This window comes from Furipterus horrens, unplaced genomic scaffold (genome assembly GCF_987537825.1).
Source record: "Furipterus horrens unplaced genomic scaffold, mFurHor1.1.pri manual_scaffold_10, whole genome shotgun sequence".
NCBI lineage: Eukaryota > Metazoa > Chordata > Mammalia > Chiroptera > Furipteridae > Furipterus > Furipterus horrens.
The window spans coordinates 67,753,731-67,779,260 of NW_028327180.1; the positions used below are offsets into that span (position 1 = coordinate 67,753,731).

Sequence of the window (25,530 nt, forward strand, 5' to 3'; positions counted from 1 at the left end):
AACTGTCATTCTTAGAATCAGTTATTAGATGTCTCAGAGCCTGAGTTTCTTCATCTGACAAATGGAGATAATATTTAGGTAGATCCCAGTTTTTAAGAGAAATGGAAGAATCTACATAAATTTTAGTCATACTGCACAGTAGTTGTAGGTACTTGATACTATAATTGTTATTCTTTTCTTTCTTTTTAATTTTTAAAAAGATTTTATTTATTTTATTTTTAGAGAGAGGGGAAAGGAAGGAGAAAGAAAGGGAGAGGACCATCAGGGTGTGGTTGTCTCTCGCATGTCCCTAACCGGGGACCTGGCCTGCAACCCAGGCATGTGCCCTGACTGGGAATCGAATCTGCCACCCTTTGGTTTGCAGGCTAGTGTTCAATCCACTGAGCCACACCAGTCGGGACTTCTTTTCTTTTTTTAAACGAGATGTCCATAGTGGCTGCACCAGTCTGCATTCCCACCAGCAGTGCAGTAGGGTTCCCTTTTCTACACATCCTTGCCAGCACTTGTTGTTTGTTGATTTGTTGATGATGGCCATTCTGACTGGAAAACAGTATGGAATTACCTCAAAAAATTAAAAATGGAACTGCCTTTTGAACCAGCGATTCCACTACTAGGATTATACCCGAAGAATCTTGAAACACCAATTCAAAAGAACTTATGCACCCCTATGTTCATTGCAGCACTGTTTACAATAGCCAAGTGCTGGAAACAACCCAAGTGCCCATCTGTAGATGAGTGGATCAAAAAACTGTGGTACATTTACACAATGGAGTACTATGTAGCAAAAAGAAAGAAGGAACTCCTGCCATTTGCGGCAACATGGATGGAACTAGAGAGAATTATGCTTAGTGAAATAAGCCAGGCAAAGAAAGAAAAATACCATATGATATCACCTAATACAGGAAACTAAAGAACAACACAAAGAAAAGAACTAAATAGAACAAAGAGCAGAATAGCAGTCAATAGGGGGGAGGGGGAGGGAGAGAAGGGGGATAAGTAAGGGAAGGGTTTAGTCAAAGAACATGTATCAATGACTCACGGACATGGACAATGGGGAGGGATATGATTGCGGGAGCAGGGGTGGGCTGGGTGGGGGAGAGAACTGGGGGAAAAATGGGACAACTGTAATTGAAAAACCAAAAATTAAAAATTAAAAAAAAAAAAAAAGATGTCCATTATATCAGGTGTCCATAAAAGAAAGAGTTAAGAAAAAGAGTTTGGAATATTTATGACAGAAGATGTTAACACACAGGCATCATGGGGAAGAGAACGATGATGGAAGGATAAGCTATAGGAAGAGACCACATGAATGGAATACCTTAGCCAGAGTTCATGTGTCCTGTCTTTGCCAGTGTTGACTGAAGAGTTGCCGGTCCTTTTTTCATTAGAATGTGGTTACTGGCCTTACAGCCATTCCTGACACACAAGTCTTGGGGAAGATGAAAAAAGCCAGCATCCCATTTGAGCATCTCTTTAATCAGTTAGCTAAGGTAATTGATTTCTGCAAGTCTTTTCTCAATATATGTTAAGATCTTTCTGTCAGATCTAATTCTTTCTTTGTAATCACTGCATGATACTCTGCTGTAGAGCTATTCTATTATAGATATGGATATTTAAGTTGTTTTCCAGTGTTTTGCTGCTACAAACAATGTGTAATGACTAGCCTTGTAAAAAAATCATCTGACAAGTGGGCAAGGATACCTATAGCATAAACTGCTAGAGGTAGATTGTCTAAATCAAAGGGTGTGTGCTTTTTCCACTGTTAAATATGGTGCTAGATTGCTCTGCAGAAAGGTTGTGCTAGTTTACACTCCTCCTGCAATACAGGAGTGTTTCCCCACACCCACACCAAAGCAGTATACATAAAACATGCTTTTTCTAACACATAAAACAATAGAATTGTAGTTTTAAATCGCAAGTCCTTAATCGTGCATAAGGCTGAGCTTCTGCTCTCTTTCAATACTTGTGTCAAACTGAATGGCCAACCTCACAGCCACACATGTTGTCCTGAGGATAGAGGGGCAGAGCGTTTCTGCCCTGGGATTGACCTTGTATTTCACTTCAACTCCCTCACTTTGTAGACTGAAGAGTTGAAGCCCATAGTGGAGAGGGTTTTGCCAGAGGTCGTGTAGCACCTCAAATATGTTCTTTACTTAACAAGTGACCACTCACTGTCTCTTGGAATTCTTTTCTAGCTCCAATAACCCACTGCTTAAGTTGCTGAAAGGTAAGTGAGTGTTAGAACTCTTTCGTTTAAATCCAGATTGAGCAACACAAGTTTTTCTATACATTCACAACAGGCTTATCTGATACAAAAGGCATTCCAAGGAATCAAGAAATCAGAGGGCAGCTATCCGTAAGAATAAAGAATACTCTCTTTTGCAGCCCCAGTGAGCAGATTCCAAAGAGATTTCACACATTCTGAGCATAGCAGACGACAAGATAAAAATATCCTGGCTGATTTGTGTGCAGATGTTTGCCTGAACCTTGTTATTCACACTCTGCTATGTTGTTAGTGCTATTTTCTCCCTCCGGCTCCATCTAATAAATTTGGTGTCCTTCAGAAAAGTGAACAAACACACCTCCAGTGGGCCTCTGGCTGCCTTCACGAACAGTCACACTGCAATACTGCCTCTTCAGAGAAGCTTCTCCACTCCACCACAGAGCATTCTTCAAAGTCAGAATAATCAGCAGTAGCAAGTGAAATAAGTCAGACAAAGACAAATACCATGTGATTTCATTTATACATAAAATCTGTTGTACACTTTACTTACACAAATCTAAAAAAACAAAATAAATGAACAAACAAGAGAAACAGATACAGAGAACAAACTGATGCTTCCCAAATAGGAGGGGACTTGGGGGTGGGTGAAAACAGTGAAAAGGGTTAAGAAGTACAAATTGCACCCTGGCCAGTGTGGCTCAGTCAGTTGGAATGTCATCCTATAAACCAAAAGGTCACGAATTCAATACCTGGTCAGGGCACATGCTCAGGTTGCAGGTTTGGTCCCTGGTTGGGGTACATTATAAGAGGCAACTGATTGATATTTCTCTTTCACATTGATGCATTGATGTTTCTCTCCCCCTCTCTGTCCCTCTCTTCCCCTCCCCTATCTCTAAAAAAATCAATAAGCATGTCCTCAAATGAAGATAAAATAATTTTTTTAAGGAATACAAATTGCCAGTTATAAAACAGTTATGGGGTTGTAAAGTGTACAGCATAAGGAATGTAGTCAATAATATTGTAATAATTATTCATGGAGGTGGATGGGTACAAGATTTATCAGAGTAATCACTTCATAAATTATATAAATGTCTAATCACTGAGTTATACACATGAAACATGTAATATTGAATGTCAACTGTAATTGAAAAATAAATTTAAAATTTTTAAATAAAAAAACTTCTATTTTAAATTTTCTATAACAACAACAACGAAAAAGAAAACAAAGAACAATCATCAATATCAAATACAAGTGATTATTGATAGCCAAAGATATTAGAAGTTAAGAAAGCAGAACCTCTGCCAGACTTCACTATTGAGTAAATCATGGTGATTGGATCTCAGAGATTCCAGTTAGTTTTCCATGGAGACGCTAATTGATTATTAATGGATAATTCAGTCCTTCATGAAAATGAATCACTCCTCCCTGGTTGTCTTTCCTCACTCCTTGCTCTACCTCCTATGTCCTCTTTAGGACCAAAATCACCAGTACGGGGAGGCAAGGAGGGAAAGGGAGAGTAGGTACCACAGCACCTCTTCCTGAGCAAAGGAAGTGTGGGAGACCTGGGAAGCACTAGGTCTGCCTTTCACTGACATAGAACCTGGAGCAAGTCAAAGCCTTTCCTGAGTAACCTCTTTGTCTCGAAGGTGCGTCCCTGTGAAACTCCTATTCTATCACAAACAAATTCCATTCAGTTCAAACTTTCCCAAGTATATTTGACAGTAGTTATTTCTTTGCAAGTGAAAAAGACGTCAGCCTCAGTAAACCTCATACCATATAGGACAGAATCTTAAGCATAGCTGTCATTTGGCATCTGCTTACTAACTTTGGCCAACCTCCAAAGGGATATATCTTAACATTCTTTTTGTGATTACGTAACCTTGTTGAGATGAGGAACGTTAAGACAGGTTGCTTACTGGGAAGCTCTTTATAGATCATTGTTTTGTTTTTGTCTCTTCTTTTAAATGGAAGCAGATATCATTGATTATATTCAGATTTTAGATATGGGGTCCGTTGTGGCTTTAAAATGTATTAGATAATTGAAGTTTGTATTATTCAGCATAACTTTGCCATAAAAATGTTTTGACTTACATAACTTATGTCTCAGTCTTAAGTCAAGCAAGTTTGCCATTGTTAGTCTTCAATTCCTATCAATCAATGTGCAGTATGTGAGGGGGAAAGTCTCCAGGCTAGCTGGTTCTCTCTCTCTCTCTCTCTCTCTCTCTCTCTCTCTCACACACACACACACACACACACACACACACACACACACACACACACACCACACCACACCACACCACGCTGCAACTCCACTTCTGTAACAGTAGGGGAAGAAAGACAGAAGCAAGCTTTGCTTTGATGGTCAGAAGTCAGAGAGGAACCTAAGGTCTGATTCAAGGGCCCAGGCTAGGGCTGCAATAGCTGAAGCCATGCTGTTTCTGTTAGGTAATGCCATAAGGAGAAGTTCTATCATCTGGCTCTCCCTACAGAAGAAATGTGGGTACGGTAGCCCAGCAGCAGGCTGAGAGAGGCTGTCATAAATTTCACATCCCTTGAGTCTTTCTTAAGGAGAGGAAGCCTGCATCCTTGAGTGTGTTCTACCTTGCAGAGTGGGTGTGGAAGGAAATTCTTCAACTGGTGCCATTTTGCTTTATGTTTTTATCTTCTCAGCCAATTTATAGGCTTTTCTTTGTTTAAGCTTGTGTGAAGAACTCTTAATTTGGTTGGATAGGTAGCTCTATAAACGGCCACATTTAGTACAAATATCACTCCGTAAGAATCCTGAGTACTAATACTTATGTCCTCAGCTTGGTTTGACTCCAACTTGAACATAAATACTTATTCTCAGTTTAAATTTGAAAATGAGGGGAGAAAATCCTTCTGGTTTTGTATCTAAAAATGGTCACACACAGAGCAAATTGGCTTGCTTGATGTGCTTCTGTTATCATGTGCCTTCAAGCCATTCGGCGTCCTATGTAGAACCTTAAACAAACACAAAATGTATCACAATCTCATAAGTTCTGAACCACATACAAGTATGCATTACTTTGGTCCAAAGGACAAGAGATACAAAATTTAATGTATCTGGCTGTCAGAATTATTTGGTTCTCTATGTTTTGTTTTCCTCATTAGTAAGTAGTTCCCATCTTTACTGTATTTTTTTTTCCAAAGATGAACCCTGGCTCTCAGCAACAAAGAAGAATGAATCTGAACAATACTAAGAAATAAAAAATTGCTTGAGAAAGAACTCTTGTAAGGAGAAGTAACACAAAGGCACATGCAGGGAGGCCTGAGAGGCCACATCAGACTATAAAAGCGGCAAATGGGACTTGCCAGTCCCAGAAAGGGAGGGAGGGAGGGGGAAGGACAAACTGGCTTTGACAAGCATAGTCCATCAATTTTGCTAGACAATTACAGGATCTGCAGGAATCTTGTCGGGGTGGTTCATTTTCATGCACGGCCTCTCCACATCAGGAAGTTCCACCTGGGGTGATTGACGCGGTGGGGTAGACGGCCCCTAACATTACTAGGATTCCAAAATCAGCCACAGAGACAAGATAGGAGACACCGCCTAAAACAACAAGCTGCAGGCACCCCCCCTGGAAAGTGAACTTTTATCTTCTCTAGCCAAAGTAGAACCATAAAGCAATTTTTTAATCCTCTGTGTATTTCCCATGTGGGTGCCAGTCAGTGACTGTCAGGAGACAGTTGAACATTAAATCTGAGATTGAATGACAGTGATCCTATTGGACACCAAGACAACACCTCTGTTCTACCCTGGCTGTTCTGTTAGAGTTTAAATATATTAATTGGCTATAAAATTCTTTAACAAAAAAGTTATTGAATATGTTGTTGGGAGAAATTGTTTCTTTGAGAAGGGGCAAACACCACAGATATACTTAACAGATTTGGTTTTCTCTGAAAATCTGATTGGCCTGATCAGAAGTTGACCCCAAAATTAATTTTAGTTCTGAATCTTTAAACCATTTAAACCACTCTGTTAACCTGAGTTTTTAACAATTCTTTGAAATTTTGACTTGATAGGACTGAAATTAAAGTGTAAAAACTTGAACTTAAAAAAATTATTATGAAAATAAATTAATGCCTTTTAAAAGAATGGAAATAGGGCATTTTAATTCCTTTTTTGTGTGTGACATTTTTAATGCTCCCTACTCCCTTGCCAAAAATAAAAAGCTTAATTAAGCTTTCAGCACATTTTTGTTGCGTAGAAATGTGTTTGCAAAATCTGTTGCCATTCCTAACCTCACGCATATCACTCACTGCCTATGTGTTTCATTGCTTTCTAATTCTGAAAGATGGAAAAGAAAAATGATTTGTAATTTGTAATTATGACATAGATAGATGAGATTATCTCAATGACTAGTCACCATGGTCTCATCAAATGTCAAATGTCTACTAGCAATTACAATGCTAAAATGTATTGAGTTTTACTATGTGACAATTACTCTTGCATTCATTTGCATATATTAGCTCATTTGATCGAAATAACAACCCTATGTGATAGAAAGTAAAAGTTGGGCAGAGAAGAGTTAAATAATAGGTCCAGGGTCACACAGTAAGTGGTTAGAACTGGTCTCTAAGTCTAGGGTCTTGCCCTTAACCATCATGCAACATTATTTTTCTGTAATTTTCAAAATATAAGAGCATATGATTATGTTTATAAACAGCTAATTCTAAAGATAGAAAAACAGCATGACTTTTGCTGTTTTTAGCAAACAAAAATTGTCTACAATTTTTGGTTATATACAAAATTGATGGTACAAATAATGATCATTGTGCTGTTTGTTAAGACAATGTTAAGTAGCATCCAACTTCCCTAACTTATAGAAGGAAATGACTTGTTTCCATTTTTCAGTTTTGTAGCGTTTATCATCAGTGTCAGAGTCGACAGTTTTCCCTGATGTTATGAACTGTTTTGTCAATCTTATTCCCCACAGACTTAGAAAGACAAATGCTCTTAATCTAACTTGACAAAAACGAGAGAACGAACGACCGAATCAGATTGAGAGAGTGAGAGGGAGAAAGAGGAAGGGAGAGAGGGAGGGAGGGAGATGTTTGTTTTGCTTTCAGATGGACCCTTTTTCTATAACCCCCTCTCCCCCAAGGCCAAAACTACAAGTACTGTACTCTTGCCATTCGCCAATCTATTCATTTATTCACTCTTTCTATCATTTAAAAGGTATTTATTACATTCGGTACTGTTTTTATGCTATTCACCATAGTGAGCAAAATCCAACATTTTCTCTGTTTTCACAGGGCTTTCATTTTAACGAGGAGGATAAATATTGATCAAAAATATTTGCGTCAAGTGTATATATAAGCACAAGTTGTGATACAGTGCTATTTATAAAAAATGGTTAATGCTATGAAAACATGTGCTAGAAGAGCCTGGCCTGATCTGTAAAAACAAGGAAGACTCTGTATTCATTTCCTAGGGCCGCTGAAACAAAATACCACAAACTGGGTGTCCTAAAATGACAGAAATGTATTCTCTCTTCATTTTGGAGGCTAGAAGTCTAAGAGCCAGGTGTCAGCAGGGGGTTCTTTCTGGAGGCTCTGGTGAGATCTCTTCCACGCCTCTCTCCTAGCTTCTGGCGGTTTGTGTTCTTGGCCTATAGAGGCATCGCTGCAGTCTTTACCTCCAGCACCACGCGGCCTTCTCCCTAGTGTGTCTGTCTGTGTGTACATTTTCCTTTTCTTAGATGAATACCAGTCATTGGACCAGGGTTCACCCTCATCCAGTGTGACCTCAACTTGAATATATCTGCAAAGGCCCTGTTTCCAAACAAGATCACATTTATAGCTGCTGGTAGTTAGGACTTGACCATTTCTTTTTAGGGAACACAACTCAACCTACAACAGCTTCCTTTAGCCAAGTACATTTGAGCTGAGATTAGAATCTAAGAAAGAGAGGGCCCTGCAAAAGGAATGGGGTCGGCAAAGGCCACCACTCTATTTGACCCAGAGACAGACATACACAGAAAAATACAGAAGCAAAGAGACTCAAGGACAGGTATTCACAGGTGTAGCACATAGGTTCCCATGCAGACTCTCCTCATACAAGGTGAGGACAATCACAAATCTAATGGTCTTCATCCAGTTCAGGTGCCCCTTCTGCACATCACTAATCAACCAGCACTGCCACATGGGTCCTTGAGTAGACAGAGGGAAATTACTATCATGTTCTGGGTAAGACTGTGGGAAAGCAAGTCTCCGTGGTAAAGCCTCCTTCGGGGCCAGTGCTTGGGTTGTGGCATGTGAGCAGAGTCTGGAAGAAGATGACCTAGGTTAGGTGCATCCTAACTTTCTAACAACTTGGGTGAGTGACTTCTTGCTTCTGAGCCTGGTTTCTCATCTGTAAACAGGGGGAGTAGCCTCAGTCTCACTGTGAATATTAAGTGCAATAAAGCATGTTCCAGCGCTTTGTAAACTTATAAAATGAGGAGTAAGAATGTTAGGTGGTACTAGGAATAGAGAAGATTCATGATCCTTGGCCTTCTAAGCCTAGCACAGTTCATGCAAATGCCTTCCCGGTGACAGAAGGAGCAGGGCATGAGGAGGGGGACTTATTAATAGTCTTTCCCAACCTGTATACTGTGAAGGAGGTGGGAAGGTTAATAATAATGATAACATTTAATCTGTGTACAGTGGAGAATGTGGGAGAGTTAATGTTAATTATTTTTAATAACTGAATTTATGTGCAGTGGTTTATGGGTAACAAGTTTCTCATCTACAATCTCATGCAATGCTTGTGGCTCCTAAACCCCTTTAAAAAATAAAACTCATGCATCGAGGGGGTGGGCGAGTCTAAAAACAAACCTTATCTGCCAGCCATTGGCAGGAGCGGATTATCATATGCACCCATCTTGGGAAGGCTGAATGGAGTGAGGCCCTGGGCAAGAAAATTGTGACAAAGGAGCAGGAAAAAGGCCAGAATGGGGCTCTAGTCACCCCCAATCTCCTAAGAGGTTCCTGGGAGACAGGAGAGAAGCTGAGATGTCTTATTTTAACCCAGGCTCAATCCTATCCACTCTAAGGGTTTCAGCTTTTCCAGAGACAGCTCAAAGTCTCTGATCGCCAGAGCTGTCCTCCAGGTGAGCTTTGTGACGCCGAGGGTGACACGGCCACACTGCTGTGGAGAGTGACCTGCAGAATGATCCATCTGAGGAGAGAGGGGTTGGAGCTACGCTCCCCAGAGGGTTTGGAGCAAGCGATAGGAAGCAGCTAGGAAACTTTTTTGATCCCAAATGAGGTAGAACCCGTCATCCAGTATAGCTTTTCAGAATATATTATGGCTTTATATACATATATGTACACATAGAACTGTGTGTGTGTGTGTGTGAGACATATTTTGCACGTCATCCATCATCTTGCTCTTTTGACTAATGTCTTAAAGTACAATTAGTCTCATTAGTTCATCAGATCTACTTATGTATTTTTAACTATTACATACTAATTTGCACACTGGACATACCACTTTATTAAGCCACTTCCTTTTATGTAAATGTTACATTCATTGACTTACTCATAGTGTTGTTTTAGCCCATATTAAACTCTGTAGTATGTGACTACATACTTAGGAGTCCCTAAGGCGGTTTGATGTTGTAGTCAACACCGGCAACTCCTGCGGCGCACCTGAAGCCAAGCTGTATGGACTCCGTCTTTCCCTTGGACCCTTCAGCTGCGAAGAGAGGGGGGGTCTGCTGCATGGGCAACAGCAGACCCTCCATATCACCCTGCCCAGGCTCTGTAGCTTCAGCTTCACTGGAGAAGACACTCCAGCGTCATCACAAGATGTCGATTCAACACGGGAGGAGACAGATACCGTGTCACTCCCGAGTCGGACTGCACAGCCATTCTCGGCGGTGCAGATAGACTCTTAAGAAGCTACACCATCGTCTCTCGAGACGGACGGCTGCCGACGAGTATGTGACTAGTATCATAGTACTCAGAAATTTCAGCAATATACTTCCAAATGTAAGCAGTTTACATGTATAAAACATACTTTTTCCTGACACTTATCTCCTGGCACAGAAACTAGGAATTGCAATGTCTCACTGAAGGTTTTAAACTATTCCTATATGTAGTTTTGTTAGGAAAAGCAGTGTCAAAGGCTCAATTTTTTTTTCTTTTCCACATGGACTCCAAAGGAAGATTCTGAGAACCAATATTTCCTCTTTGCATCATAAGCAGTCTCTGCTATTGCAAAGCTCTGGGGTCCTGGCCTGTAATATTTTAGATCATAATAGCATTTGTATAGATAATTATACTTCATCTACTTCCTCACCTCATACTGTGACAGATGAATACTACCTCTACCACTGATCGTCCTCATTATTATCATTGACCATTTACTCCTGCTGCCCACTGTGCTACACGCCTTATAAGCATTATCTTTTTAATGCTCGGAGATGTGTGTTAAAAGCCATCTAGCCCAGCCTCAAATGTATGATTTATGAATCCCCTTTACAACTCTCCCCACTGGGAAAGACTGACATGTAAATAGTGACTGCAGGCCTAAGGGTGTAGTGAGCGCTGAAACAGGAAGCAAACCAGGCAGTACCAGGCGCGGAGGAGGGCACCTTCCCCCGGGAGGACGGGGACCACTTCTAACACAAGGGACCAGTGAGCTGAGTCTTGGAAGATAAGAAAGGATTTGTTGTGTGGCTGAGGAAATAAGAGAAAATGGAATAATTATCATATTAGAAGATATGATAAAAATTGTGGATGCACCCATACTATTGGTTAAATGGAGTTGGGGGGAGGGAGGAGGAGGAGGAAAGAATTTGGGAAGGGCTTACTTTTATATCTGCCATGAAGCTCATCTGTATTCTTAAACTTCAGGTAAAACATTAAATTGGGGGCAGAGGGTTCCATATTCTGAACTGTACAGTGGAATGAATTGTTTAACAATAATTTTATCAAAATCTTTCTATATATCAAGCACAGTAGCCACCATTGCACATATATTATCTCACTATAACAAATTCTTGGTGTAGATATCATTTTCCCATTATACAATAGGGGAAATTAAAAACTTTAAATTTGCCCAACATTACACAGCTGGTATGTCTATGAGCCCGCCCATTCATTGATTCAGTTGTTTTTCAAGAGCCTATGATGTGTCTGTCAAAATTTAAATTGGGTCAGTGTAATTCACAAACATTTGTTTTAACCAACACACAGCACTTGTCTCTCCTTTAGTATCAGAAAGGCAATATTTTTCTTCTTTTTCATATCTGTCATTATCTTTATAATTCTCAGATGACTCAAAAACAAGTACTGTTCTATAGAAATCAGAGTGTAAGGTTACTAAACTGTTTCTTGTTCTGAGCATGACACAGATTTAAGGCAAGGCTGTGTATTATTATTGAAGCAATGCCCTGAGCACTGATGGCGTTCATCGCTTTCCCTGACAAATCCCGTTTTCCACGGCACTTATGATCTAGCAGTTAACATTTGTCCTGTGTGAAATAGAGTAAGTCAAGGGAGCACTTTATTCTTGCAAAATAATATGCACAAAATAGCTATTAAACCTTAAATGATCAAGGGAGATAGATGATTAAATAAGATAGGATTTAAAGCCTAAATTTAGGGCTGTGGTTGAAATACTGTACTTCTTACAGTGTTGACCTGTTGCTTCATGCTGAATCTGACAAAATACAACCCATAGTAGTAAATAGTAATCATTACTATTTCCCTTCAGTAATCATTACTATTTCCCATGATTTCTTTGAGATGGGGTAATGGGATTTAATGAACACAGATGATTGTTGATCTTGGGCCCAGTGCTGGTAAGCAGTGGAGCAAGGATTTAATCCAGGCTGTCTTGATCGTAGGGCCCATTGTCTTTACTCCGTCATCACAGTATCTTCCTCATGGGGTGGTGGTGCAGAGTACATGGAATAATGCAGGTAAGAGGTTTGGCAGGGTGTGTGTCAAATAAGTGCTCTCTTTTAAAATGTTTCTTTGACAGATAAGCATTGAACACTTAATAGCTGCCAAGCCCTGTTCTTAAATACAACATGCACTTCTGGCTCATGGTGCCAAACTATTAGTTGGAAGAGACACAGGAAGCATGATAAACAAACAAAGAAATTCAGTACTATGCTGGATTATTGCAAAGTGCTCTGGGAAGATCATCATAAAGCACAAAGGTGATAGCAGTGAGATAAGGAAAAGCCTACCCAAGTCGGTGTTACTCGACTAAAGGCTGGAAGGGAGTGAGCCGAGCAGGTACCTGGAGTAAAGCATTCCAGGGGTGCAGGGCAAGTTCACCGAGCTCTGCAGTGAGCACAGGCATCCGAGTTCCAGGAACTGCAGGGAGCGAGCAGCTGGCAGCGCAGCCAAGCTGAGGGCAGGTATTCACGAAAGGGCAGTGTGTGCAGACCATGCTGTGCATTTTAGGTTTTACTGAGAGTCAGGTTCCTTTGGAGGGTTTGACAAGAGGTGCCCCGATCTGACCGAGGTTTGAGCATTTCACTGCAGTGGTGACAGGAGAAGAATTTGTGTAGGAGTGGGAGTGAGGAGACTGGCTTTGAGGCCACTGCAAAAGTCCAGCTTAGGGGTGGCTTAGGCCAGGGCGGGAGCCATGGAGGTGGTGAGAGGAACCAAGTATAAGCTGCTATTAATCTTTTTAAGTTCGTGTTTGGCAAAAATTACCACCAGTCGATTGTTGAGTTGAGATGCACTATACGGTGTGTCTGATATGTATTAAGCTCCCACTCAGAGAAAGGCATTGCGCTGGACACGGCAATAGAAAGACAGTGCCCCCAGTGATTTCCAAAGGACAACTATTCAGGGCTCAATCTAATTGACTACATAGTCCCTTTATGACCAGGGGCCCAGCATCCATTCAGGAGACTGTCTCATCTCGTTGATTACATCTGTCAGGTTTTGCAGCGTGCTCTTTGCTGTGACTTGCTGTGCCTTCTGGCTGGTCTCTTCATCAGAGAGGAGAGACCTTTTAGTCCGAAGCATTTCAGCTTTTGGAGTGAGATCTCTCTGTGTTCCCTAATTCGAACTTTTCAGGATGTGTTGTCAAAAGCATGACTGTGTTTCAGCCATCCTCGCGGCTTCAGTTCGTTGTCTGCCCTGACGTTCTCTCTTTGCTTCACTTCCCCGAGAAACATTTCATTTTAAATGTAGAAGTTATATAACCTTATTATAGAAATCTTGGGAAGGGGAAAGAAAAGCCTTAATAAGTTTAAATGAAGATCTCTCATTATCTTCTATTGCTATTTGAACACCTATCTTTATATATGTATACACATGTACTATCTACTTCATTTTAAATGTCTTCGATCCTGCTATGCTGAAGTACATTTATTTGTATAGAGTTCTTGGAAATTATTTACAAATAAGTTCTGGAATAAATTTTATTAAGGCAAACCAATCAATCAATCAATAATAAAAAGATGGTACTGCTGTCCCTCAAATGTGATTTCCCTAAAAACAAGCTGGATGTTTCTGGTGCAGCATAGTCATTGGCTCTACAGGCTCTGGAGTAAGACTGTCCATGTTATGTCCTGACTTTGCCATTTACCACCCACATAATTTTGCACAATCCGTATTTCTTTGGGGGGCCTACTTTTTATCTGTAATATTTATGATGTTGAGAATTAAATGAGAAAATGACTATATATCATTTAGTACAGTCCCTGGCTTATATTAACCACACTGAAAATATCAGCTCTTATTCTTTCCAAGCACACTCATGATTCCTTTCATCTCAGTGAGTTTCTTAAGGGTACCTACATTCTTCCAGTCCCATGCACAAGGGTGTCACCTTCAACCTTCCCTTCTCTCTTTCGCGACTTCCCAACAATCGGCACAGTATGTGGACTCATCACATATCATAGACCAGCTGGGAGAAGAATTGTGGTTTAAGTCCATAACAAGCTTCAGACTAAAACACATTTGACTCGCCATTTACCTAGCTCCATGACTTCAAGTACAGGAATTGGCCTCCTATCAACTCAGTTCTCCTGTATATAAATAGGGAATACTAACCACATATATCTCATAGTCTTGTTTTAAATCTGGAATGGGAGGGTGGAAAATGCTGCTTATACAGTGCTCAGCACATATATTAAGTGCTTGATGAGGAGGTGGTGTTGAATGATGATGAAGAAAATGATGATGGTGAGATAAGAGTTCCTTTAGCTTACGTAAGTAAAAAGCCCTTCTGCCCTCCATCCTAATCCAAAGTTCATCTATTTATATCTAAACATTGGCAATAGATTCCTATCTGGATCTCTAACCTCTAGTTTCTTTCTGTTTCATCCTATCCAACATATAGCTTCAATATTAATCTTTTAAAGATCATGCCTCTTCTCTTAAAACTGTTTACCAGATTCCTGATACTTATTTAACAGGATGTAAATTCAGTATCGAGGCAATCAAGGTGTGCATAATTTACCTTTACCTATTTTTCTAGCTGTACATCCACTGCTTCCCTACAGTGAACATTCCACATGAGGCTAATGATCTACAATGTATTCCTTGCTCTTACCTTTCATTTCTCCCACCTACTTCCCTTTCCTTGATCCCTCCTGTTGATCCTTCATTGTCTTGGCCTTAACCGTGAGGCCCTCTCTTTTGGTGGAATCATTTGTTTATTCAGAAATTTTTATTCGGAATCTATTTTGTGCATGCACTGTACCAGACACTGAACATCAGCAAGGAGCCAGAGAGACACAGTCCTTTCCTTGATGCTGCTCTTTCTCTTGTTAATGTGTGTGTGTGTGTGTTTCCCCAATCCTTCGGCATGTAGTACATGCAGCTTTGTTTGACAGATACACACTGTATCATTAACTGTAACATAAAAGATTGCACATAATTATGGTTCAGGACATAGTTGGTCCAGTTTTTGAAATGACTTTTCTATAGTGTGTGGTCCACATTGGGGTTAGGTTGCTATTCTCTGTTAGTCAATCTCATAGCCTTGTTTCGAAGATCCCATCAACTGAAAAAAGAAGTGTAATTAGACATTGGCCTCTGCGACAAAATTCAAAACAGAATTCTATATGTTAAAAAAAGGAGTAATCTTTATTGTTCTGTAATTTATTATACTGTACCATACTGTATTATAACAGGGAAAATATTGATAGCTAGTTTTTTGGGGTTTTTATTGATAGCATGTAGAAAATTAAATGCAGTTCTTTATAATAGGACTATATAGTGTATCCAAGCTATTTTATTCAAACTTTATGTGCTTTTACTTAAATAATATTGATCAGTGTAAGTCTTAATACAGAAATTGTTCTGCCTTTTTTAAAATAGCATATACATGTTATGTATGTCTCATATACAGAAATTTGTGCTCATGTTTGACACTGTAAAGGTGCATTTATAGTAGTATTTTTTTTTTTTTTTAATTCCAGGTCTTTGAAAACAGTCACCAAGAAAACAACAGAATAGGTTATACATGCTTCACTTATAAACCTACAGTAGAAAATCTTGGTGTCACTTATAAATATAATTATCTGAAGACTACTTCCTCAAATGATCTGGGTATTTATATGCCAGTTTGCTTTCAAACAACAGTGTCCATACAAAGCAAACTTCTACTTTAGGCAAGGGCTCTGATTCACTTTTCTTGCTTTGTCTGACCTTGAATACATAATTGTTTGTATTCTTATTCTACAATGGCTGTAAAATAATTTGAATTCAGAAAGAAAGGACAATGCACTGAGAGATTTATTTTACTAAACTCATCCTTAGAAAGCCTCCTAAATCCAGATAAAAGAGCACAGTGCAAGGTAAGAGTGCATAGGAGTGAAATTGAGCCTGGGGGTATGAAGGATAGCAGCAAGGATTATGAAATCTCAAAACATGGCTTAAATAAAAATTCGTTTAATTTTATTGTTGACTGAACTGTTACACCAAGCTTTAACTTTTGCCTGAAATCAAAACAGTCAGTCATTCAAGGGCTCCCACAAAGTGAGATCAATTTCTCATAATAAACCTTATTAGAAATAATCTTTGTAGAAATTGTGAAATAAGCTTCTCAGTCTCGGTATTTTCCTTGGATCTGGGTCGATGTTAATTAAATTGAACTTCATGGTGGCCATTGTGACAAGTACTATGAGTACGAAGACAAATAAAGACATAGTTTTACTCTTAAGTGAGACTTGGTCATTCCCCTAAAGGACAACTATAATATAGATGGACATGGCCGCAGTGTACTAACTGTTCTTCCTACATCTGTGTTTACTCATTGAGTCCCGTCCATCCTCTGTTGCTGGAGGATTATTACTAAAACCAAAATGTGATCAAGTCACTCCCCTCTATGAAACCCTTTGGTGACTACACACTTCTGTGGGGATGAAGTCCATGTATTTCAGCATAGTTTACACTGGTCTCTACCAGCTGCTCCCTGCCTGCCTCTCCAAGTTCATCTCTTATCATTTTCTCATTCATTCACCAGACTATTCTCTGTATTTTTCTCCAGAGCATTCTTTATATTCTCTTTTGCCTCCAGACTTTCATACTCAATACAGTATTCCCTCACTTATCGCGGGTATTACATTCTAGACACCGCCCACCCCGTAATAGGTGAAAACCCATGAAGTAGGAACCTTACATTTATTTTAGTATTTATATATATTTTAAGACTTTACAAGTCATTCCCACTCCCTTATTAACCTTTTCCACACTTTTATAAACACTCCTTATGTTCTTAAACATATTCTATACTCTTAAACCTACATAATTTTAACAACATACGTATACAGTACCGCAAAATCCCACAATATAGCAAAACATCCGCGATAAATAAATATAATATTTTTTAAAATCCCACAATACAGTGAGGCCGCAATAAGTGAACTGCGATGTAGAGAGGGACTGCTGTACTCTCTTTACCTAGAACATGTTTTGGTCCCCTCCAACCCTTTGCTGGCTGATTTCTTCTCATTTTACAGATCTTTGAGATATATTATATATATATTTCTGCTCATAGATCTGTAAGATGTGAAGGAATATAACATATATTATATAATAAATATAACAGTATATATGTGTTATACATATGATCTCTATATCACTGTAAGTCTTAATATAGAAATTGTTCTGTCTCTTTTTAAATAACAGGTACATGTTATGCATGTCTTATATATAGAAATTTGTAATATATATATATTACTGCTCCTAAAGTGTCTTCCCTGGCCCACCATGATCGCTAGGATTTTTACAGCCTGGTAAGTGTGATTATCACACTGTATGAAATTGCTGATCTTTCCTCTGGGAAGTCAGGGACCCTGTCTCTCTTGTTTAACACAGACATCTTTTGCCCTCCAGATATTTCATAAATATTTGTGAACTAATGAATGAATAAATTAAAGAATAACTAATGAATACTGTGAGAAGTGCCTTCCAGGACTTCCAGCCATGACTGAGGCGTAGACAGATATGCTGTGTCTCTCTCCACAACTAAGAAGGAATACAACTACCTCAAAACTAGAAACAACCAGAAGTCCCAGAAAATCAAATTGCATGGAAGTCCAGCAAACAAAGATATAAAAAAGAAATACTTATCCAGACAGGTAGGAGGGGTGGAGCCAGGGTGGAGAGGATGCAGTGTGGTGGCAGTAGCGGTGGTGGCAGCAGCGGCAGGCCAGGAGAAAGCACAGTCACACGTTTTAAAAACTCAGGAGGGACACCTGGGAAGCATTCCCAGCTCCTCACTGGACCTCACAGCTCATGATCTCAGCACCGGTGAAAATCAAGCCTCATTGCTTCTGGCTGTGCAAATCAGTGGGGGTTGGGGTGGAGGCAGAAACTGCTGGTCTCAGCAGAGTCCGCTTGTTTAAAGAGCCCGCATGATCCTAGAACATCCACAGACCTACCCACTCTGGGAACGATGGCCAGGGCAGCAACAAGAGGGGCGCCAGTCCAGTGTGGAGGTGGGAGAGGTGCCTGGAAAAGTGGCGAGTGCTGGGCAGATGGCATTGTTCCCTCTCGGACCCCTCCCTCACATACAGCATCACATCGTGGTGAAACAGGTTGCCCATACTGACGAATCCCTAAGGCTCCACTCCTTACAACGTAACAGGAGCGACAGCTCCACCTGGGATGTGGAGGCAAACAAACACAGGAGCCTGTCAAGATGAGGAGACAGAGAAGTATGGCCCAAAAGAGGGAACAGATCAAGGTTCCAGTGGGAGAACTAAGCGACGAGGAGAAAACCAACCTCACAGATGAGGAGACAGACAACCTAACAGATGAAGAATTCAAAACACTGGTGATAAAGATGCTCACAGGCTTGACAGATATGCTTGAATATGGCAGAAACGTAAGAGAAGAAGTGAAGGCTATGCTAAGTGAAACCAAGGGAAATTCACACAAAACCAATGGTGAAGGGAAGGAAACCAGGGTTCAAATCAATGATTTGAAACATAACGAGGAAAAAAACAGTCAACCAGTGCAAAATGAGGAAGCAAGAATTGAGAAAAACAAGGAAAACTTCCCAAATTTTGCAAAGGAGATGGACATACAGGTCCAGGAAGCACGGAGGGTCCTGGGCAAGCTGGACCCAAAGGGGACCACACCAGGACACATCATGATTGAGATGCCAAAGGTGAAAGATAAAGACAGAGTCCTGGGGGTAGCAAAAGAGAGACGGAGAGTTGCCTACAGGGGGGCTGCCTATAGGACTATCAGCTGATTTCTCAGAGGACACTTTGCAGGAAGGAAGGGACTGGCAAGCAGTATTCAATGTGATGAAAGGCAACCTCCAACTAGGATTACTCTATCCGGCAAAGCTATCATTTGGAATGGAAGGGCAGATGAAGTGCTTCCCAGACAAGGTAAAGCTAAAGGAGTTCTTCATCACCAAGCCATTATTATATGAAATGTCAAAGGGACTTACTTAAGAAAAAGAAGATCAAAACTATGAACACTAAAATGATAACAAATACAACTATCAACAACGGACTCTAAAAATATAAAAACAAAATCCAACTAAGCAAACCAGAATAGGAACAGAATCATAGGTATGGGGATCATTTGGAGCGTTATCAGCTGGGAGGTGGGAGGGGGAGAAATGGGGAAATGGTGTAGGGATTAAGATGCATAATTGGTTGGTACAAAATAGACATAGGGAAGTTATGAATAATATAGTAAAGGGTGAAGCCAAAGAACTTATATGCATGACCCATGGACATGAACTAAGGGGGGTGGGATTGCTCTAGGGAAGGTGAGTACTGGGCAGAGGGGAGCAAAGTGGAAAAAATTTGGAACTACTGTAACAACATAATCAATAAAATAAACTAAAAAAAAAAAAAAGAAGAAGAAGAAGTGCCTTCCAACAAAATGGAAACCCAGATGAGGGGATAAGTTATTCTATCATCGGGGTATGGTGAAGATGTGTGAAGGAAAATTATATGAGATGACATTGGATCTGAACCCTAAAAGGTGAGCAGGGGAAGGTTAAGGTGTTGGGGAAGGGAAATGGAAGCCAAACAATGAACTGTGTGATCAAAGTCAAGGAAGGGTTTGCAGAGTAGATCAATTGTGAATGAATCCTACCTGCTTTGGATCTCAACCTCAATATCACCAAGCCTTCCTGACAACCCCCTTAAAGAAGTTAGATGCTTCCTGTATGTGTGCTGAGAGCTCTCTCTTACCATAGACTTCATGAGATGTATTTGTAATGTGAAGTTTTAAATCTGATATCTAAATACAAATCCATCAAGAGGAATACATTTTGGTTGTATTTTTATACTGTATTATTTCATATGAAAAACTTAACATGTTGACTTTAAATAATTTACAATAATTGCTATTCTGATTATGTGATGAAGAGGATATTCAATGGAAGAAGAGGAGAGAGAAAAACAAACATAAAGGGACATACAAGCCCGACACCTTACAGTCCCAAAGATGCACAATCACTATCACACTGAATGTCAGCCTTTCACAGTCATTTTCTTCTGACAGATGCGGAAGGGCTTAAAAGCCCTTGTACTCCATAGCTGCACCCCACATTCTTTTCATATGAGGAACCCAGAACTCCAGAGCTTGCACAGCAGCACCCCTCCTCTATATTAAATGGCTTTGTCAAGTTAATAAATGCACAGAGACATTTTTCCTGAGTAGAGAAGGGTTTACAAAGTGATAACATGGCTTTGCATGTCACCAGGACTAAAGTAAGTTTAATCCACTCATTGTAAACAATAACAAATTCTGAGTCTAAAGCATCAGCTTTGGAAAAGGGGTGGGGTCTCAAACTAACCAACTGTTGTAGAGTGGACATATCCAAATATTAATTGTGGAGGAGTGTTGTAGTCTTTAGCTTTATACATGTGAACTCTAGCAATTTTATATTACAGTGGCTTTTCAAATCATAACTCAAACACCGCAGCCTTATTGGACACTCTAAGGTTAATAATGACTTCATGCAGCTTATAGCTTAGGACAGAACTGGCTGTGAAGCCAAGAGTCTTGGGAATCCTGGTCCTGACGATGCTGCTCCCATTGCCCCGAAAGCATAACCATGAAGTCCTTTAGTCTTTCCAGAGATTTCTGTGCTTTTCTTGGCCTGTCTTTTTAACACAAGTGGGTGATAAATATGTTCCTTTTTTCCTTAAAATCTAAGCTGGATTTTAGTGGATAGTTAGGTCATAGAAAAAGAATAACTATGATATTGGTAATAATAATTTGCTAATCACTGGACATACTTTGGCTAATTTATTCCTCATGAGAGCTCAATAAGGTAAATATATTTTACAGTAAAGAAATAGAAGCTTAGAGGTTTTAATTTCTCAAGAATATGCAGTTAGGAAGTTTGATTCAAGGCCGTGAAGTGAGTGTGTTGCTTTAACCTATGTGGAGTGTGGGAGAAGTGGACCAAAGTGAGTCATATTCCATAGGTAAAACTAACTGGATTTCCTGGTGGGCTAGATCAATGAGTGATAAAGGAAGAAAGGATGATTTCTGCGCTTAAATCTGAAACAGCCAGGCATGTGGCAGTGCCAATTATTTATTGATAGGGGTAAATCTGGAGAGGATAAGGTTTTGAGGGAAAACTAATAAAAACATCTATGTTTGCTAGGTGAAGTTTGAAATGCCAGTCAGATATGCAAGTAGAATTGATAAGTAAGCCGTTGAGTATAAGAGTCTGGGGTTTGGGGAGAGGTCAGGTATATGGATGTGAAACTGAGACTCGTGACTCTGTGGGTGGGCCAGTGGGGGTAACTTGGAGGACGCTCTGGGGACCAGCAACAACCAGGGACCAGCCAGAGGGAGAGAAACCTCCTAAACATGTACATGTGAGTTTCCTCACTGAAGTTAAGTGTTGTCTTCTTTCTCTTTGTGCCTAGTGGTGTTTGTCATACAAATTTTATTTACTTCTTTATTGGAGTGGCACTGGTTAACAAAATTATACAAGTTTCAGGTGCACACGTTTGCAACACATCATCTGTACACTGTACAGTATTGTGTGTTCACCATCCCAAGTCAAGTCTCCATCCATAACCATTAATCACCATTATCCCACCTTTACCCTCCTCTACCTCCCCTCACCCCCTCCCTCTGGCAATCACCACACTGTTATCTGTGCCCATGAGATTTCTCTCTCTTTTTCTTGTTTATTCCTTCTACCCCACCCACCCAGCCGCCCAAACTTTCCCCCAACAGCTGTCAGCCTGTCTCTATAAGTCTGTCTCTGTTCATTGCAACATTATTTACAGTAGCCAAGATTTGGAAGCACCTCAAGTGTTCATCAGTAGATGAGTGGATAAAAAAGCTGTGGTTACATTTACATAATGGAATACTGTACAGCCATAAAAAAGAAGGAAATCTTGCCTTTTGTGACAGCATGGATGGATCTGGAGAACATTATGCTAAGTGAAATAAGCCAGTCAGAGAAAGACAAGTACCATATGATTTCTGTTATACAATTTTTCAATAATGCTTGTTGAGTTCATTTAAATTCTAAAAGCAAAAAGAACAGTGACTTTTAGAAGTCTCCCAGGCATATACTTTAATGATTCGGCATCACTTGCAAAACAAGCATGAAGGACAACTCCAGCATCTAATGTAGCGTGGAATAGTGGTGGAGAGTTTCATGACTATTGGAGACAAACTTACTCTCCCTATCTCCTAACCTTCCCCTTTCCCCTTTCCTGAGGGAAACATCCAAAAAGCATGGTCCTTCACTCATGGGGTGGGTAACAGAAAGCCCAGGATCCCAGCATGGTCCTCAAGGCTGAATACCAGGGGTCCTGAGGGAGAAGCAGCTGCTGGAACATCTGCATGATCAGTAGGATTTCCTCTTAGTCCTGGACTGAGGCGCATCCATGCATGCAATATTCAATTTTCTGAAAGGTTGCATGGCAAACTTGTTCTAGTATGTTGTCATGTTTTTCCCATCGACTTTGACAACTTAGTATTGAAAATTTTCTAACCTCCTTATTCTGATGAAGCATTTAAGAATTTGTAAATCAAGACACATCCTTCTTTTCTCTCTCTTCTTGCTACTCTCCTGCTTAAGCCTTCATTCATTAACCTCCACCTTAGCAAGTTCAGTGGGCAGGCTCCCTACCTCCATTCTCTCCCCACTCTGCCACCAGAATACCCATGCCACAGTGATGCCAAGAATTTCAACAGAGTGCCCATTGCTTATTGGGAAAAAAAAGGATTCCAAAATTCTAATATTGGCATTCCAGGTCTCCCACAATTTGTCATTTCCAGGCAACCTTTCCAACAACCCACCAACCATATCCTGAGTTGTAGTTAATCAGCCCCCATTTTTACCAGCGAACAGTTACTGTGCTTCCTATTTGTTGTAGCGCAGCACCAGCCGTTTCTTTCAGTCAGGATACTTTACCTGTTTCTCCTGTTAACATCCTACTCACTCCTCAAGTTCAAGGCCAATGCAGCCTTCTTCGGGGAGCCTTCCTTACTCAGAAGTCTTACTTAAACTTCTGAAACAACTGGCTTATTTTTTAAAGACAGTTATCAAATAGATGGTGGTAGTGATGATGATGATGATGGTGTTGATAGATAGGAGAGGGAGGTTTTGTGAGGGTTTTCTTTTTTTTCCTTGAAGCTAACTTATTTTTAATTTCAACATATTGTACCGAGCACAGCATATAGAACTCTAACAATATTGATTGAATGAATAAGTATAATTAACCCAGTATAATTAATCCTCACTTCTCACAATTTATTCGTTCTATAATTCTAGGTTTTTATATGTCAGATTTTCTTAAAGCTGGAGCTCTTTATGGGGTGATCATAAGGTCCTTACACAGGTGACTTCCTTACACAAATACTAATTAAGTACCTGGTCTGCACCAGGCCTTACAATGGGTTCTGAGAAGCATGTTGTCCATAAGAACAGCACATTCCTGCTCTCCCAACTTTACAGTTTCATGTGGTAGCCGCAGTTAAACAATAAGGGCGTGGAAGAACCTAGGAGTGTTTCCAGGAGGAACCGATGTAGAAGCAGAGAACTGAAGGAGTCCTAGAAGTTAGTCTAGTGACAGTGTGTGTGGCTGGGTGTGAGAACGGGCTATGGAGGGAGGGGGGACCATGTGAGGGAGCTGGGCAGAGGATGGGGGAAGTGGAGAGAATAGAAGTCCTTATGGGAAGAGAGAAAGAATCAGCGAATTCAAAGGCATTCCTTATGGCTAATGTTATGTGAGTGAAATGGAGGAGACGCGGCGGGAGAATGGGCAGGTTGAGGCTTAAAGAGAGCTCTGAGGTGTGAAAGAAAAACTCCCGGGTCTTGGAGGATTTTAAGCAGGGCATGGACCTAGTCAGACAGGCCCCCTGATACGCACTGGAGACTCCTGTGTGGACTGGGCAGGAGACTGGAGACAGGAGCCCTCAGGAGGAGGCTCTCGCAGGCCGCCAGCTGAGAGTGACTGGCGCTAGCCCAGGTCCTGGCCGCCGCAGTAACTGCTGTCTCTTCCCAGGGTGTCCAGGGCAGCGGCTGAGGAGACCTTACCGAGGAGCACCACGCAGTAGATGCTGAAACATCGCGCTCCGGGATAAGAAACAGTACCATGGCAGCGCCCGTGTGAAAGGCATTAAAAAGCAACAGACTCCATTTAGTAAGGAACAATGTCCAAGAAAGGGCGCAATAAGGGCGAGAAGCCCGAGGCGCTCATTGTTGCCCTTCAAGCTGCCAATGAAGACCTCAGGACCAAGCTCACAGACATCCAGATAGAGCTGCATCAGGAGAAGTCCAAGGTGAGTGAGGCCCCGTGCTGCCATGGTCTGCAGACGGGCTCCGCTGCCTCCGGCCCAGCTCTGCCTCCGGCCCCCTCGGTGGCTCCTTTCTGCTGGTTGCCTTTCTGTATGTGCGGAGATTTTCTTGTGTGTAGCAGGAGGGATTTGAGCACAGGATACACAGAAGGTGACAATAACAGGATCACGAGACTGATCTTGGTCTCCACAGAAAGCCTGGTTCAGGAAACCAGAGAATACAAATGGTGACAATGCCCCCCACTGCCACCCCAGCAAACCTCCCCTCCACACTTACTAGTCATTGACTTTGGCAGGTTCCACCTTCATCCTTGAGAGGTTATTCCCAAAGTGGCATTGTGAGCAATCTTTCTAAAATGCATCACATCATGTCACTCAAAACCCTTCAATGGCTTCCTCTGCCTCTCAGAAGCAAAGTGGTTTTCCTACCACTCCAGGACATTCCTGCAGCTCTCTCTGACTCAGCTCCCACCCCCCACCCCTCCCTTATCATTCTGCTGCAGCCTCTTGGAAGAATCAAGAGCGATGCCAAGCTCATTGAGGGCCTTTGCTCTCGTTCGTCCCCAGCCAGCTCCACGCTCTGTCCTCACCTCCTTCGTGTGTCAGCTGTAGTCATTCCTCCAACCACAGACTAATACAGAACATGCCCAGGTACTCCCCACAGCCTGGCTAGTCTTGATTTGTCTCTTAGAAAATTATATACTTATTTATTTATGTGCTTATCTCTCCCCAGTCAAGTGCAATCTCTATGAAAACAGACTTGAAAAGCTCAACATATGTTTTTTGGTTGAGTTGAGGAATGAATGAAAGATGATTTATTCCTTACGCCTCAGTTTCTTCATCAGTAACTGTACTACCTCGCAGAGCTGTGATAAGGTTTAGGGTAGACGCGTACATAAGGTAGTTATGTGGATTCAGTGAGAAAATTCGTGTCAAATGCTCAGAGCTGCCTGGCACATAGTAAACTCTCAAAAATGGTAATAGAATATTATTTCTAATATGTTCTTCACTGAGTTGGTTACTAATTAGACTTAGGAGAATCTCTTTACTTCTCTGAATTTCATAA

General features: G+C 40.8%; 1 protein-coding gene across 1 annotated transcript in view; it reads left to right on the plus strand.

Moving 5' to 3' along the window:
• Nucleotides 1-25,530, plus strand: part of JAKMIP2 (janus kinase and microtubule interacting protein 2) — a 146,964-nt gene that overhangs the window by 65,821 nt on the left and 55,613 nt on the right. Inside the window, exon 2 of the mRNA XM_090289272.1 lies at nucleotides 24,173-24,449. Within this exon, the coding sequence (XP_090145398.1) occupies nucleotides 24,321-24,449 (129 nt within the window). The 5' untranslated portion in view covers nucleotides 24,173-24,320. The remainder of the gene's footprint in view (nucleotides 1-24,172; nucleotides 24,450-25,530) is intronic.